General features: G+C 52.1%; 1 protein-coding gene across 4 annotated transcripts in view; it reads right to left on the reverse strand.

Moving 5' to 3' along the window:
• Positions 1 to 1,284: 1,284 nt before the first annotated feature.
• The window catches only part of fgfr3 (fibroblast growth factor receptor 3), a 42,497-nt gene continuing 29,548 nt past the window's right edge, over positions 1,285 to 14,233 (reverse strand). Inside the window, exons 6-18 of one of the 4 annotated variants that reach the window (XM_068338072.1) lie at positions 13,441 to 13,564; positions 13,167 to 13,357; positions 9,460 to 9,604; positions 8,130 to 8,302; positions 6,195 to 6,343; positions 5,911 to 6,032; positions 5,649 to 5,759; positions 5,375 to 5,565; positions 4,865 to 4,987; positions 4,628 to 4,698; positions 3,691 to 3,828; positions 3,245 to 3,350; positions 1,285 to 3,084 (exon numbers count right to left, since the gene is read on the reverse strand). In XM_068338072.1, coding sequence (XP_068194173.1) covers positions 2,920 to 3,084; positions 3,245 to 3,350; positions 3,691 to 3,828; positions 4,628 to 4,698; positions 4,865 to 4,987; positions 5,375 to 5,565; positions 5,649 to 5,759; positions 5,911 to 6,032; positions 6,195 to 6,343; positions 8,130 to 8,302; positions 9,460 to 9,604; positions 13,167 to 13,357; positions 13,441 to 13,564 — 1,809 coding nt within the window. In that variant the 3' untranslated portion in view covers positions 1,285 to 2,919. Of the gene's footprint in view, positions 3,085 to 3,244; positions 3,351 to 3,690; positions 3,829 to 4,627; positions 4,699 to 4,864; positions 4,988 to 5,374; positions 5,566 to 5,648; positions 5,760 to 5,910; positions 6,033 to 6,194; positions 6,344 to 8,129; positions 8,303 to 8,888; positions 9,034 to 9,459; positions 9,605 to 13,166; positions 13,358 to 13,440; positions 13,565 to 14,233 lie in introns of all 4 variants that reach the window. The other 3 variants (XM_068338073.1, XM_068338071.1, XM_068338074.1) reach the window with 3 other exon arrangements.

Genomic DNA, 14,233 nt, shown 5'->3' on the forward strand with positions numbered 1-14,233 from the left:
CACAGCCCCCCCCCCCCTTCAACCTCCCCCCCAGCTGAATGGGCCACTTCAGCCTGTGAGGAAGTTCCAGCGGGGGCAGGATGTTCCCCTCAGGCCCCACTTGAGATGGGCGAAGGGCCAGAACCCTGAATACACAGACCCCCTTCTCCTCTGCCCCCCCCTTCCCAAGGAACAGCCCCGCCCACCTCGTCTGCTGAGCTGCAGCCAATGAGGCGTTGATGGAGGGCGTGGCTCGAACGGGCTGAAGCCGCCCCTTAAAGAACTGTTCAGGCTGATTGGTTCACCGGGAGGTCGGTTTACGGTCGGTTTACAGTCGGTTGGTTTACAGTCGGTTGGTTTACAGTCGGTTTACAGTCAGTTTACAGTCGGTCGGTTTACGGTCGGTTTACAGTCGGTCGGTTTACAGTCAGTCGGTTTACAGTCGGTTTACAGTCAGTTTACAGTCGGTTGGTTTACAGTCTGTTTACAGTCGGTTGGTTTACAGTCGGTTTACAGTCGGTTTACAGTTGGTCGGTTTACAGTCGGTCGGTTTACAGTCGGTCGGTTTACAGTCGGTTTACATTTGGTTGGTTTACAGTCGGTTTACAGTCAGTTTACAGTCGGTTGGTTTACAGTCGGTTTACAGTCGGTTGGTTTACAGTCGGTTTACAGTCGGTTTACAGTTGGTCGGTTTACAGTCGGTCGGTTTACAGTCGGTTTACATTCGGTTGGTTTACAGTCGGTTTACAGTCAGTTTACAGTCAGTTGGTTTACAGTCAGTTTACATTCGGTCGGTTTACAGTCGGTTTAGAGTTGGTTTAGAGTCAGTCGGTTTACAGTCGGTTTACAGTTGGTTTACAGTCGGTCGGTTTACAGTCGGTATACAGTCGGTCGGTTTAGTCAGTTTACAGTCAGTCGGTTTACAGTCAGTTTACATTCGGTCGGTTTACAGTCGGTCGGTTTACAGTCAGTTTAGAGTCGGTCGGTTTACAGTCGGTTTACAGTCAGTCGGTTTACAGTCGGTTTACAGTTGGTTTACAGTTGGTCGGTTTACCGTCAGTCGGTTTAGTTGGTTGACAGTTGGTCGGATTATCAATCTGTCGGTTGACAGAAAGTCACACATGAAACATGGAACGTAAAAGAATCTCTAAATAAAGAAGGCACGGCTCGTTCCTGCCACGCCCCACATTCAGGCCACACGGGGGTTCAAACCAACAACCTCATGGTGCTGCTCTTCATCATCATCTTCATCACATCACAGTCTCACCACAGGGAGAGGAATAAATCAAACACCTTCTGTCCAGTTTCTTCTCTCAAATAATTCATGTTCTTCTTTATTTTCTTTGTTCTTTTGCAATCATACAATCAAAATATAAAATCAACCGACTGATATCCTCCAGGCGCTGACCCCCAACCAGCTCTGACACAAGTAAAACCTGTCGTGAAAATCAAGACCCAGAATGTGTGTCAGTGAGCGCTCCAATTCACTCCTGGTGTTCACTACTGATGTTCACTCCTGGTGTTCACTGCTGGTGTTCACTCCTGATTCTCACTATTAGTGTTCACTCCTGATGTTCACTATTAGTGTTCACTACTGATGTTCACTCCTGGTGTTCACTATTGATGTTCACTACTAGTGTTCACTCCTGGTGTTCACTATTGATGTTCACTCCTGGTGTTCACTACTGATGTTCACTCCTGGTGTTCACTACTGATGTTCACTCCTGATGTTCACTACTAGTGTTCACTACTGATGTTCACTACTAGTGTTCACTCCCGATGTATATATGACGTTGGGAGTTGTGCCGTTGTGTGTCTGTAGCGGCGCAGCTTGCCTTCATTCAGTAACACCAGAGGAGCTTCAGCATCTGGGCGGGGCTTCATGTGACCACGGGGGGGCTGGAATGGGAGTGTGATACAGGTGTGTGTGAAATAGGTGTGTCTGAAGCTGTCAGAAGGGGAAGCGGCTGCTGGTCCAGCTTCACAGCTGATGAGCTTCAGCTACGTGAAAGGCTTCTCTGGTGCCCCCCCCCCCACAGCCGTTCTGCATGACGTCAAGTCGACCCGTCGTCCTCCAGTGTCTCACGCACACACACGCGCACACACACACACACACACACACACACACACACACAGACACACACACACACACACAGACACACACACACACACACACACACACACACACACAGACACACACACACACACACACACACACAGGGTCTGCCTGTTTGTTCTGCTGTGAAATAAATTACAAACACAATAATAAAGTCTCTCACACACTAACCTCCTAACGGGACCTTCTGTTACGTCTATAAATACCTTTACAAATATACAGTTAATTACTCAATAGACCTTCTGACTTTAAATGGTTAATGCTTCACACGTCCTCCACAGCGTCTCCTAGACTTTAAACTCTTTAAAGGTGACTTCCGTCTTTTAGTTCACGTCTGAACGGAGATATCAGACATTTGAATATTTACAATAAATTCTCTTCTAGATACACAAAAGTCATCCAGACGCTTCTGTTTGGACCCAACGGTCCAACGTCTGGTCCTCCAGCAGCGGGACGTCCTTCAGAAGGTCTGGGGAGAACCTCCGCTTGGTTCTGGTTCTGTTGGGTCACCAGCAGGTCGCTGGTTGACGCCCTTCACCTCCTCATCCTGTTGATGTTTCAGTGTCAGGAGGAACGGAATGGTTTGGCCCACAGATCCTAACTGAAGACTGGCCCGGTACAAAAATAGAATTTCATTTGTCAAAGGAGGCAAAAAATTAATCCTTCACTGCGCAGCGCCCCCCCAGGAGGAAGACCAGGACTTCTCCAGAACCAGATTCGGACGAGAGGAGGGGCTGGAAGTATTGTAGAGTCGTTCTCCGTATCGCCACTGAGCGGCGCCGGTCTGTGGGACCAGACATCCAACCCGCCCCCCCTGGGGGGGTTTATGTCCTGATCACACCATTGCTGGGGAGCTGTTTGGGAAGACAGGGGTCGTCGGGCAGCGGGTCGTGAGCGAAGACGGAGTCGTCTCCTGAGGAGCAGGTGCTGGTGGAGTCCTGACAGGTGGGCGAGTACTGCTCGAACGGAACCGCCAGGTCCAGGTACTCCTGCAGGGGGTAGGGGTTCAGGGTTAGACCGGGTCTAAGACGTCAGGGTTAGACCGGGTCTAAGGTCATGCTAATCACCGTCAGACTGGTTTTGGGTCAGGGGTTAGGGGTCAGGGGTTAGGGGTTGGGTCCATGTGGTCAACATGCAAAAACGACTCACATCAGTAGAAGTCATGGATAGAACCCGGTCATGATCTTCTACCAGCTGCCTGAAGGTCGGTCTCTGTGACGGCACCGCGTGCCAGCACTCCCTCATGATCATGTACCTGGAACACAGGAGAACACCTCAACGCTTCTAGAGGAACACAGGAGAACACCTCAATGCTTCTAGAGGAACACAGGAGAACACCTCAACGCTTCTAGAGGAACACAGGAGAACACCTCAACGCTTCTAGAGGAACACAGGAGAACACCTCAACGCTTCTAGAGGAACACAGGAGAACACCTCAACGCTTCTAGAGGAACACAGGAGAACACCTCAACGCTTCTAGAGGAACACAGGAGAACACCTCAACGCTTCTAGAGGAACACAGGAGAACACCTCAACGCTTCTAGAGGAACACAGGAGAACACCTCAACGCTTCTAGAGGAACACTGATGACCTACAGTTCGTGGGTGCAGTTGGCCGGTTTGTCCATGCGGTGTCCCTCCTTCAGTAGCTTGAAGAGCTCTTCCACTGGGATTCCTGGGTAGGGCGACCCCCCCAGGGTGAAGATCTCCCACAGCAGCACCCCGTAAGACCACCTGAGCACAAACATGTGAGGAAATGGTGACCTTCAAGGAGCAGTTCCAGCGCTTAATCAAATCAGCAGATCAGGTCTTTAGGGTCTCCACAGGTTCAGGACTGTCACAGGGGGGTGTTGATGTCCAGGTGTCCATGTGGGGCACCAGCGTGGGGAGGTCACAGGGTGTCTGGACCAACCAGCATGGGGGGGCCACAGGGTGTCTGGAGGACCTGGATCCAGGTGTGTGGGTGTCAGCGGGACAGAGCCCCCCCCCATCACTCCAGCACCACCTCCTCCAGTAAAAACTGTGAGGTCAAAGGCCAGCGGCCCCCGAGGTGTGAGAGTAAACTGTGTGGAGTGACTACTGTATGCAGGAGGGGGTTCGGAGGGGGGGCTGTAATCCAGACCTGCTGAAATAACAGAGCTGATTCTCCTACCAGAGTGGAATCACATGGGGGGGGGTGTTGACGGGGCCTGTGTTTGGTTTGGACCGCTGTACTGGGGACACCACGTCTGGCTGGCCAACGAAGGGGGGGGGTTCCCCCACAGCAAAACACACTTTGTTGTGACCCCTTTGCCTCAACTGGCCTTTCCCTCCCCAGGAGTGCCCCCCCCCCCAGGTCTCGTTATGCTTCTGCGTCTCTCTGATGTCGTGTTGGGAGTATTAGCGCGTCAGCGTAGCTTCTAGGCTATTCTATCTTCACACGCACAGACTTAGCACTGATGCTAACACACTCCGTAACCACTGGTCAACAGCCAGATTCCAGCGTCGTCACGTGATTGGACCGCTGGTGTGAAGGGACGGTCATGAGACTCACACGTCACTCTGGTGGGTGTACACCCGGTCGAACAGCGCCTCGGGGGCCATCCACTTCACCGGCAGACGACCCTGCAGGAAGAGAAACGCACCGTCAGCAGAACACGTCGCTAACGGCTTCCGCTAATGCTGTCCTGAGCTACGCCTGAGTAGAACCCAGACAGTTCAGCTCCTCCAGCCTGAACCTGTCGATGGTGATTGGGTGTTTTCACACACGTCGCCGTGGAGACGGACTCACGTTGGTGGTCTTTTTGTAGTAGTCTATGTTGTGCACGTCTCTGGCCAGACCAAAGTCTGCTATCTTCATGACGTTGTCGTCTGTCACGAGGACGTTCCTGGCTGCCAGATCTCTGTGGATACACTAGAAGAAGCACAAATCCATCACACACACACTGGACTGACAAGCCTCATTAATACTGATATGAGTTTAAACTCAATCCTCGTTTTGTTATTTTTTATTTAAACACACTTATCTCATTACTGTAAAGGTCAGTTTTCCTGCACTTGGCTTCTGTTCCCGTGAGTTTTAAACTTTAAACCTTTAACTGACGGTTCTTTGGCTCGTCTGACACCTCAACAGCCCAATGACTTCCCTTATTTTCTTTTAAATTTAGAACGTTAAGCTCCAGCTGAAGTGTCCTTATGTTGGAAGACTTTCCTGCTCTTTTATATCCTCTGGGATAATAATTAAGCTCAGGTTCCTGTGGAACACACAGCTCCATGGAACGGCCCAGGATTGGTGGCTGACCTTCTGCGAGGCAAGGTACTCCATGCCCCGGGCCACCTGGTAGGCACAGGACACCAGGTCTTTGAAGGTGAGCTGCTCATCTGGGATCTTGCAGGTGTCAAAGGAGTAGTCCATGCCCGGCGGCCGGCGCGCCCGCAGGTACTCCCTAAGGTTGCCTTTGGAGGCGTATTCCACCAGCACGTACAGAGGACCTGCTCGCCACAGGGCACAACGTCACCACGGAGGTCGTTCAACACGGAGCCAAACACGCCCGTCCAGAGCACCAGACACTCACCATCCTGCGTGCACGCCCCCAGCAAGTTGATGATGTTCTTGTGTTTCCCGATCATCTTCATCATCTCCATCTCTGACACCAGATCTGACAAGTCCTTGTCTGTGGCATCATCTGAGCCCAACAAAGAATACAAGATGAAACTCAACGGTTCACAAAGCAGGAGGACATGGATTAACCACCAGGAGAACATCTGTGTGTACAAGGAAAGGGATGGACCACATGACCCAGACCTCAAACGTCCAGCAGCACAACCGTCACTCACCTTTCAGCATTTTCACAGCAACAGTGAGCGGCTTGTTGGGTTTCTCCTTGTCAATGCCAATTGCCTCGGCCATCACCACCTGACCGAAGCAGCCCTCGCCCAGCGGTTTACCCAGAGTCAACCTGAAACACAAGAAACCAACCCAGAGTTAGCCTGAAACACAAAATAACCAGTATGGGTGTCTTTAACTTTGTACAGGTCTAAATGGAACTGATAATATAAAGTACAGACGTGTCCAGGAGACCAACATGGACCTGACACTGACAACCTGAATCAGTTCTCACCGTGTCCGAGGAAACTCCCACTTGGGGTCGGACGGCAGCTCGAGCTCGGACACGTTGGCGAGCATCGGGCCATCGCTGGACGACAGGCGGGCGATCCGGACCAATGGTGTGTTGGAGTTCATGGAGGAGTTGGAATCTAAGGACACCTGCTTGGGTACAAAAACAAACTGTTCTAGTTTCTGAAGAAGCAGATGTCTCTAAAGCAGAAGGGGGAGGACAGGAAGTTGTACTTTAGAAGGTTTCACTAACAGTCAAGTCGTCATGGAAACTGAATTTATCTCATTGTCACAGGAATTCCTCACCTTTTAAAAAACAATTCAAATAAATGTTAGAGACTAGATCAATAACCAACAAAATGAACTCCTGAACTTGTTGAGGTGGACAGAGGACCCGTCTCACGGAGGACCCGTCTCACGGAGGACCCGTCTCACGGAGGACCCGTCTCACGGAGGACCCGTCTCATGCCTCCGGTTGCCTCTGCGCAGGAGGACCAATGACGGCGGCCACTGGCCAGATGAGATGGACTCTGTCCAATCCCAGAGTGGCGGTCCTGCTGCTGAGCCCACGGCTCGACGTCCCACCACCATTCATCTGATGCTGGGGGGGCCGGTGGCCATGACCCTGCTCTGATAGACCTGTTTGTGTTCCAGCCCTTTGGGGGGTCAGGAAACAAACATGTCCACTTCCCAGAGTTCCTTCTTCAACTCAACTGGAGCAAAAAGTAAAAATGCCTCAAATCTTAACAAACAGCCCCCAACCCAATTCAGAGGCACTGAGGGTAATATGTAGGGAACATCCAGAGGTTTATGAAATCTACTCCGTTATGAAAACCAGAGAACAGATTAGCTTCACCAGAATGAAGCACAGATTACTGGGAAACGCAATGAGACCCCTGCCTGCACTAACCATAACCCCTACCCTGACCCTAACACCAACACTAACCCCTACCCTGACCCTAACCCCAACACTAACCCCTACCCTGACCCTAACCCTAAACCCAACCCCTACCCTTAACCATAACCCCTACCCTGACCCTAACCCCAACACTAACCCCTACCCTGACCCTAACCCTAAACCCAACCCTAACCCCTACCCTTAACCCTAACCCCTACCCTGACCTTAACGCTAGCCTTAACCCCTACCCTTAACCCTGTTTTTTACTTCACCTAACCAGCAGAACATGAGGCCGTTGTCCAGACGAGCTCAGACCTCTACCGTTGGTCAGGAGAACCAATCAGCAGCAGGATGAACTTGTCTGTAACCTTCAGGATTAAATTCTGCTCTGGTCTGAATAAATTACATATTTTTATTCCCACTGACTGAATTATGACTTTCAAGCAACAATTTTCTGTTCCAGAAATATCTGTTTGCATTTTGGAGACCCTTCAATTATGGACACTGATCGCTGGCGGTTAGTCGGGACGGCCCCCAGCTGCTGGGGGGGCCTCACACAGGTCCAGAACCTGTAGCCTGACCAGGTTGTAGGCAGGTCATGGGTGGTGGGCGGAGCTTCCTGTTCTGGTCTGCCTGCAGCCTCTTCTGCCCCCCCCATGGGCAGCGCCTCCGCCCCACCCTCTAATTATTCTGTTTGAACTCCACCGCTGGAGCTGACTGTGAACCCACGACGTGAGGGCCGGGGGGGGCGCTGGTGTGTGTGTGTGTGTGTGGGGGGGACATGCAGCTGCTCCGCTTCACGTTTCGCAACAGTGTGTGTGTGTTTATGTGTGTAAAACATAAACATGAACACACGGCCCCGCCCCCACGCCTCATCACCCCCCAGCAGATCCACAGGCCGACGCCCCACGACCACGCCCACCTATTTACAGCTGTCGATATGACACACACACACACACACACAAACTCAGGGGGGATGGTTCTACCTGTGGGGGGGGGGGGTGTAACGTCTGCAGGAACCTCGTATCTACTTTCTGTTACCTGTCTCTTCAGGGGGAACTTGGACAGCTTCTGCACCGGCAGCGTGGGCGGGGCCTTGTGTGAGGTCATCCTCATGCGACACAGGACCGCGATGACCACGGCGAGGATGAAGAGCACGCCCCCCGTCACATAGATCAGGATGTCGGCATAGTCGTCCTCCTTCTCGGGGCTCTCTGTGGCAAAGACACACGTCAGGCAGACGACACCGACTAATTCCTGGATGTTGAGGAGTGTTAGAGGGAAACATGGTGACTGTAGTGCTGGTGTTTGCTCTTTTAACTGGGGGGTGGGAGGGTTCCCACACAGAAACCAATCCAAAGACATTTCTCTGATAATGGCGCCTCTGATTCCCCCTGGGGGGTTAATTATTGTTCTGAACAGTCGACTCCAAACGTGTTGAAATTTCTTTCAGCTTTAGCAGACCATCTGATGACTAAACAGCGCCTCGGGGGGGAGGGGGTTGCTTTATCCAATTACAGGGACAATAACCGGGCAGCAGAACGTGCTACCAGATAGCGCTTTACGCTAATGAGGTTTGAAAATTAATGTAAAACAGAGCAACACAACAACTGTCACAATCACATGTCGTCACCTCTAAGGCAGAAGCAATAGAGTCCAGAGACAGTAGAGTCCAGAGCAGCAGAGACAGTAGAGTCCAGAGCAGTAGAGTCCACAGCAGTAGAGTCCAGAGCAGCAGAGACAGTAGAGTTCAGAGACAATAGAGTCCAGAAACAATAGAGTCCAGAGCAGAGGATGTACCTGGAAGCACCGTCAGCCAGGCGGAGTGGTAAGCGTAGCCGATAGAGTTCCCGGCCAGACAGGTGTACTCGCCCGCGTCCTCAAAGGACACGTTGGTCAAGAAAAGCACCTCCAGCTCCTTGTCGGTGGTGTTAATACCAGCCGTCTGCGAGGAGGAGGAGGAGAGAAGAAGAGAGAATGTGAGCCCAACACCAGAGCCACCCCGAGAACGACAGAACCACCACCAAGCTGCACCTTCACCCGATCCAGGAAGAACAGTCCAGGTCCACAAACACCCCACAAACACCCCTAGAAACACCCTTAGAAACACCGCTAGAAACATCCCCAGAAACACCCCACAAACATCCCAGAAACCCCAAACAGGTCCAGTGCTTTAGGGCGTCTGGACCTGCTGCAGTAGTTGGGGGGGTCGTTTTGTTTGTACTGATCAGGAAGACGAAGCGGCGCTGTCCTGAAACGGATCAGCTGGAGGAAAGAGTGTCGTCCAATGAGAGGCAGGAGGAGGAGCTGAAACCACCACCAGGAGGAGGAGCCAGAGTGGCGGCGGGAGCGTCTGGAGGGAAGGGGTTACCTGGCGCCTGCACCTGAAGCCAGAAAGCGTTTTCTGACCTCCCTACAAAGTTGGAGGCGCGACACGAGTATTTCCCAGAATCCCTCTGGCTCACGTTGGACAGTTTCATCCGAGTGAGCGCCTCCGAGTGGTCACTGTCCACGCTCTGTGGGGAGGATGAAGAGGAGCAGAGGAAGAGGCTTACCACAGCGGCCCCGCCCACATGACATCTACTGCAGTGGCCACACGCATAAGTCCTGTACTGCAGTGGCCACGCCCATAAGTCCTCTCATAGAGCTGCCCCGCCCACAAGTCCTGTACTGCAGTGGCCACGCCCATAAGTCCTCTCATGCAGCTGCCCCGCCCACAAGTCCTGTACTGCAGTGGCCACGCCCATAAGTCCTCTACCCTAGGCAGGAAGTGTAGTTCTTTCTTCACCGCCCACAGGCTGGACTACAAGTTAGAGCCTAAAGCACTTCCTTATTTACACTACAGCATTAACAATACTACAGTATTAATAATACAGTGATATTACTACAGTATTAATAATATAGTAATATTACTACAGTATTAATAATACAGTGACACTACTACTACAGTATTAATAATACAGTGATATTACTACAGTATTAATAATATAGTAATATTACTACAGTATTAATAATATAGTAATATTACTACAGTATTAATAATACAGTGATACTACTACTACAGTATTAATAATACAGTATTACTACAACAGTATTAATAATACAGTAATAGTACTACAGTATTAATAATACAGTAATAGTACTACAGTATTAATAATACAGTATTACTACAACAGTATTAATAATACAGTAATAGTACTACAGTATTAATAATACAGTAATAGTACTACTATTACTAACAATACTGCTACCAGCAATAATACTATAAGCAATACTACTGCTACAACAGAATCAATTTACTGCAGTAATCCTCGTTCCTCGTGGTTAATGCGTTCAGGAACCACACGCGAATCACAAATTCCGCGATCGAGCGACAAACTATTTTATTATTTATGGTAATTTAAATGTTTCTGAACCCCGCCCCCCCATACTGATATTAAACCACCTTCTATCTGTGTTACCTTTAAAACACTCTGATAGACCGTTTAAAGGACTTTGTGTGAGACTGAGACTCCCACTCGCACTTCAGGATGCCGTCAGCCAATAGAATGTGTGTACGGTGTCACATGACTGCCTACTAAAAACCCACGCTGAGGTGGAGTCCTGAGCGTTATGCTCGAGTGCGTACTGTAGTGAATCTGTAAATTTCCCAATTTTTAAGCCGTGAAGAACTACAGTTCTGGGGTGTCTTCATGAATACCCAGTATTCCAGACCCCCCCCACACACACACAGACACCCCCCCCCAACCTGACTGGTTCTTAAAGCGTTTTGCAGGCATCACCAGAGCGATTCAGACGTTTGAAGCAGAGACCCACCGTCTCCTCCGACCACAGCTGACGTGACCCCCCCACCAGACGGGGGGGTCACCAAATAATGTTTCAATTATGTCGACCAAAATAGAGTGGGGAGCTGCGGTCTGGACCCCCCCTCCCTGTCAGCATCTCCAGCCTTCATCCCTCTACCCTCATCCTCTAATCCAGGGATTCCCAAAGTGTGGTGCTGCCCCTAGGGGGCGCCGAGTGTAACGGCAGCTGAGCGCCGTGAAATACATAAATAATGAAATAATTTAAACACTTTTTAATGGAGGATTAACAGTTTAAATATTTAAATTCATTCACGGAAATCATTTGTAATTTTCAATTACAAAACGTTTTGGGAACATTTTAAATAAATAAAAAAATACCCAAAATGCACTTGGCTTTCTCCTAGCTACGTGCTAGCTTGTTGTGATAGCAACAACAATAATATGCCGAAATGCATAACTGGTTGAAAACGGGCAGTCTGTCGGGGATTAAATCAGGGAGGAATGAAAGAGGACAGGATACTTTGGCCCAACTGAGAGCTGTGAGGTCTACCAGGATGAAGAAACCCAGCAGGAAACAGAGAGTGATGATGACGAGACAGGGAAACTGAAAACGAGGAGCACAGAACACAGAAAACTCACCCGGACACTTCATCGGGAGAAGGGGGTAAAGAACACAATGAGACTCGTACTCCAAAGAGAAAACGTGGTGTTGAACTTGGGCCTATGTTATTTTGATTCTTTGTGGCGGAGTAGCATGTTTGTTACCATGTAATAACTGTCAGTTTGTTAAATAGGCCTATTTGTTACATAGTAATAACTGCTGTTCATCACTCATCTGTAGTCTCCTCGCTCGGCGACCATTTTGACTTAAAATATTATTATTGTCATTTTTATATTGTTACTATTATTCTCCCCACCCTTCCTAAAGTCAGAGATCATTAGGCCCATTATTGATCAATCTATTCTGTTAACAGGAGCCGATATCATTAGACGTGACACCTATATGTCTACAAAGGCTACGCCTGTTCTTTCTTTTGTTTTCATGTTTCGGGCGTTGGGGGGCGTCAGCTAAGTCGGGGGGTAGAAGTGGGTGCGCGGCCTGAAAAGTTTGGGAACTGTTGCTCTAAGCTAAGCTAAACTAAGCTAAGCTAACAGCTGTGTGTGGGCCGTAGCCCCCCCCCTGCTGACTTTGCCCTTCCTTGTGTTCCTGCTCTCATTTTTTCCGTGGCTTTTGGAGCCCACCCCCACACCCCCCCACACCCCCCCCACTGAAACCAGGCGACGCAGCACATCTGAGGCGGTGGCGGTTAAAGGAGGAGGCCGTCTCCCCCCCCTGCTGCCGCCACCGGGGCAGTTACGTTACTCCAAACCAGATGTTTGCTCCATTCCCTTGAGGGGGGGGTGGGGGGGCTACATTTAAATGTCTGCACAGGGGGGCGCTGCTTCTGTAATACCCCTATCCCGGGGGGGGGGGGGGGGGGGGGTAACTCTAACCCCGGTGCTAAGTTAATGTGTCACCAGAACCTGCTGACTGGAGGGGGCAAACCACCGGTTAAAACTCACTGTTATGAACCGGGGGGGTTCGGCTCCGTCCCATTGCATTTGTGGGTGAGCCAATCAGAGGCCGACACAGCTGGCCCCACCCACCTTGAGGATTTCGCCCCCCACCCACCTTGAGCACGTGCACGTAGGGCACGCCGTCGGGGCCCCTCCCACCTTGAGGCCCCACCCACCTTGAGCACGTGCACGTAGGGCACGCCGTCGGGGCCCCTCCCACCTTGAGGCCCCACCCACCTTGAGGCCCCACCAACCTTGAGCACGTGCACGTAGGGCACGCCGTCGGGGCCCCTCCCACCTTGAGGCCCCACCCACCTTGAGCACGTGCACGTAGGGCACGCCGTCGGGGCCCCTCCCACCTTGAGGCCCCACCCACCTTGAGGCCCCACCAACCTTGAGCACGTGCACGTAGGGCACGCCGTCGGGGCCCCTCCCACCTTGAGGCCCCACCCACCTTGAGCACGTGCACGTAGGGCACGCCGTCGGGGCCCCTCCCACCTTGAGGCCCCACCCACCTTGAGGCCCCACCCACCTTGAGCACGTGCACGTAGGGCACGCCGTCGGGGCCCCTCCCACCTTGAGGCCCCACCCACCTTGAGCACGTGCACGTAGGGCACGCCGTCGGGGCCCCTCCCACCTTGAGGCCCCACCCACCTTGAGCACGTGCACGTAGGGCACGCCGTCGGGGCCCCTCCCACCTTGAGGCCCCACCCACCTTGAGCACGTGCACGTAGGGCACGCCGTCGGGGCCGTAGCGGCTGCCGTTCACCACCACGTGCTTCAGCCACTGGATGTGCGGCTGGGCGTCGCTGAACACTTTACACTGGAACTCCACGTCGGCGCCCAGCGCCACCGTCTGATTGGCCGGCAGCCCCGCCTGCAGGATGGGCCTGTGGGGGGAGCGCTCTGCAGGAGGAGGGGTCAGCATGGAGTCAATGCAGGGAGCTACGCCGGCTAGCCACTAGCGTTAGCATTAGCGTTAGCCTCACCTAGCACGTCCAGCTGGTAGGTGTGGCTGATGGAGCCGAACTTGTTCTGCACCACGCAGGTGTAGTTGCCCCGGTCCGACGGCACGGCGCTCTCCATCACCAGACTCCACTGCTGGTGTCTGAGCTGGGGGGGACAGGAGGGGCGGGGGGGTCAGGTCTACTAGTGACATCATCATGACTCAAACACACGAGCATTCTGGGAAAAAAGCAGAAAGGTCTCCAGGGGCGGCGACTCTTCACCTGAGCAGGTGCTAATGCTACGCTAGCCCCCGTCATGCTAGCGTAGCATAAGCACCTTCTCAGGTGCTAATGCTACGCTAGCCTCCAGTCTGACTGGGGTCCAGAGGAGAGTCTTGATCATATTATGGGATATGATTTACGTGACAACAGAAGGACACGCGTGAAGACTGGAGAACCAATCAGCTGCAAGAACCCAAACATGGGCAGAACCTTCAGCTCTGACCCCCCCTCGGGGGCGCCGCCACCCACCCAACATTTTATTTGTAGACCCCCCCCTCCTAAAAGTAAACACTCCTTCACCTACTTCACCCCCAACAGTACACACTCCGTCACCCCCCCAACAGTACACACTCCGTCACCCCCCCAACAGTACACACTCCGTCACCCCCCCAACAGTACACACCCCGTCACCCCCCCCAACAGTACACACCCCGTCACCCCCCCAACAGTACACACTCCGTCACCCCCCCCAACAGTACACACCCCGTCACCCCCCCAACAGTACACACTCCGTCACCCCCCCAACAGTACACACCCCGTCACCCCCCCAACA

The sequence above is a fragment of the Antennarius striatus genome, chromosome 17, assembly GCF_040054535.1.
Source record: "Antennarius striatus isolate MH-2024 chromosome 17, ASM4005453v1, whole genome shotgun sequence".
In the NCBI taxonomy this organism is placed as follows: Eukaryota; Metazoa; Chordata; class Actinopteri; order Lophiiformes; family Antennariidae; genus Antennarius; species Antennarius striatus.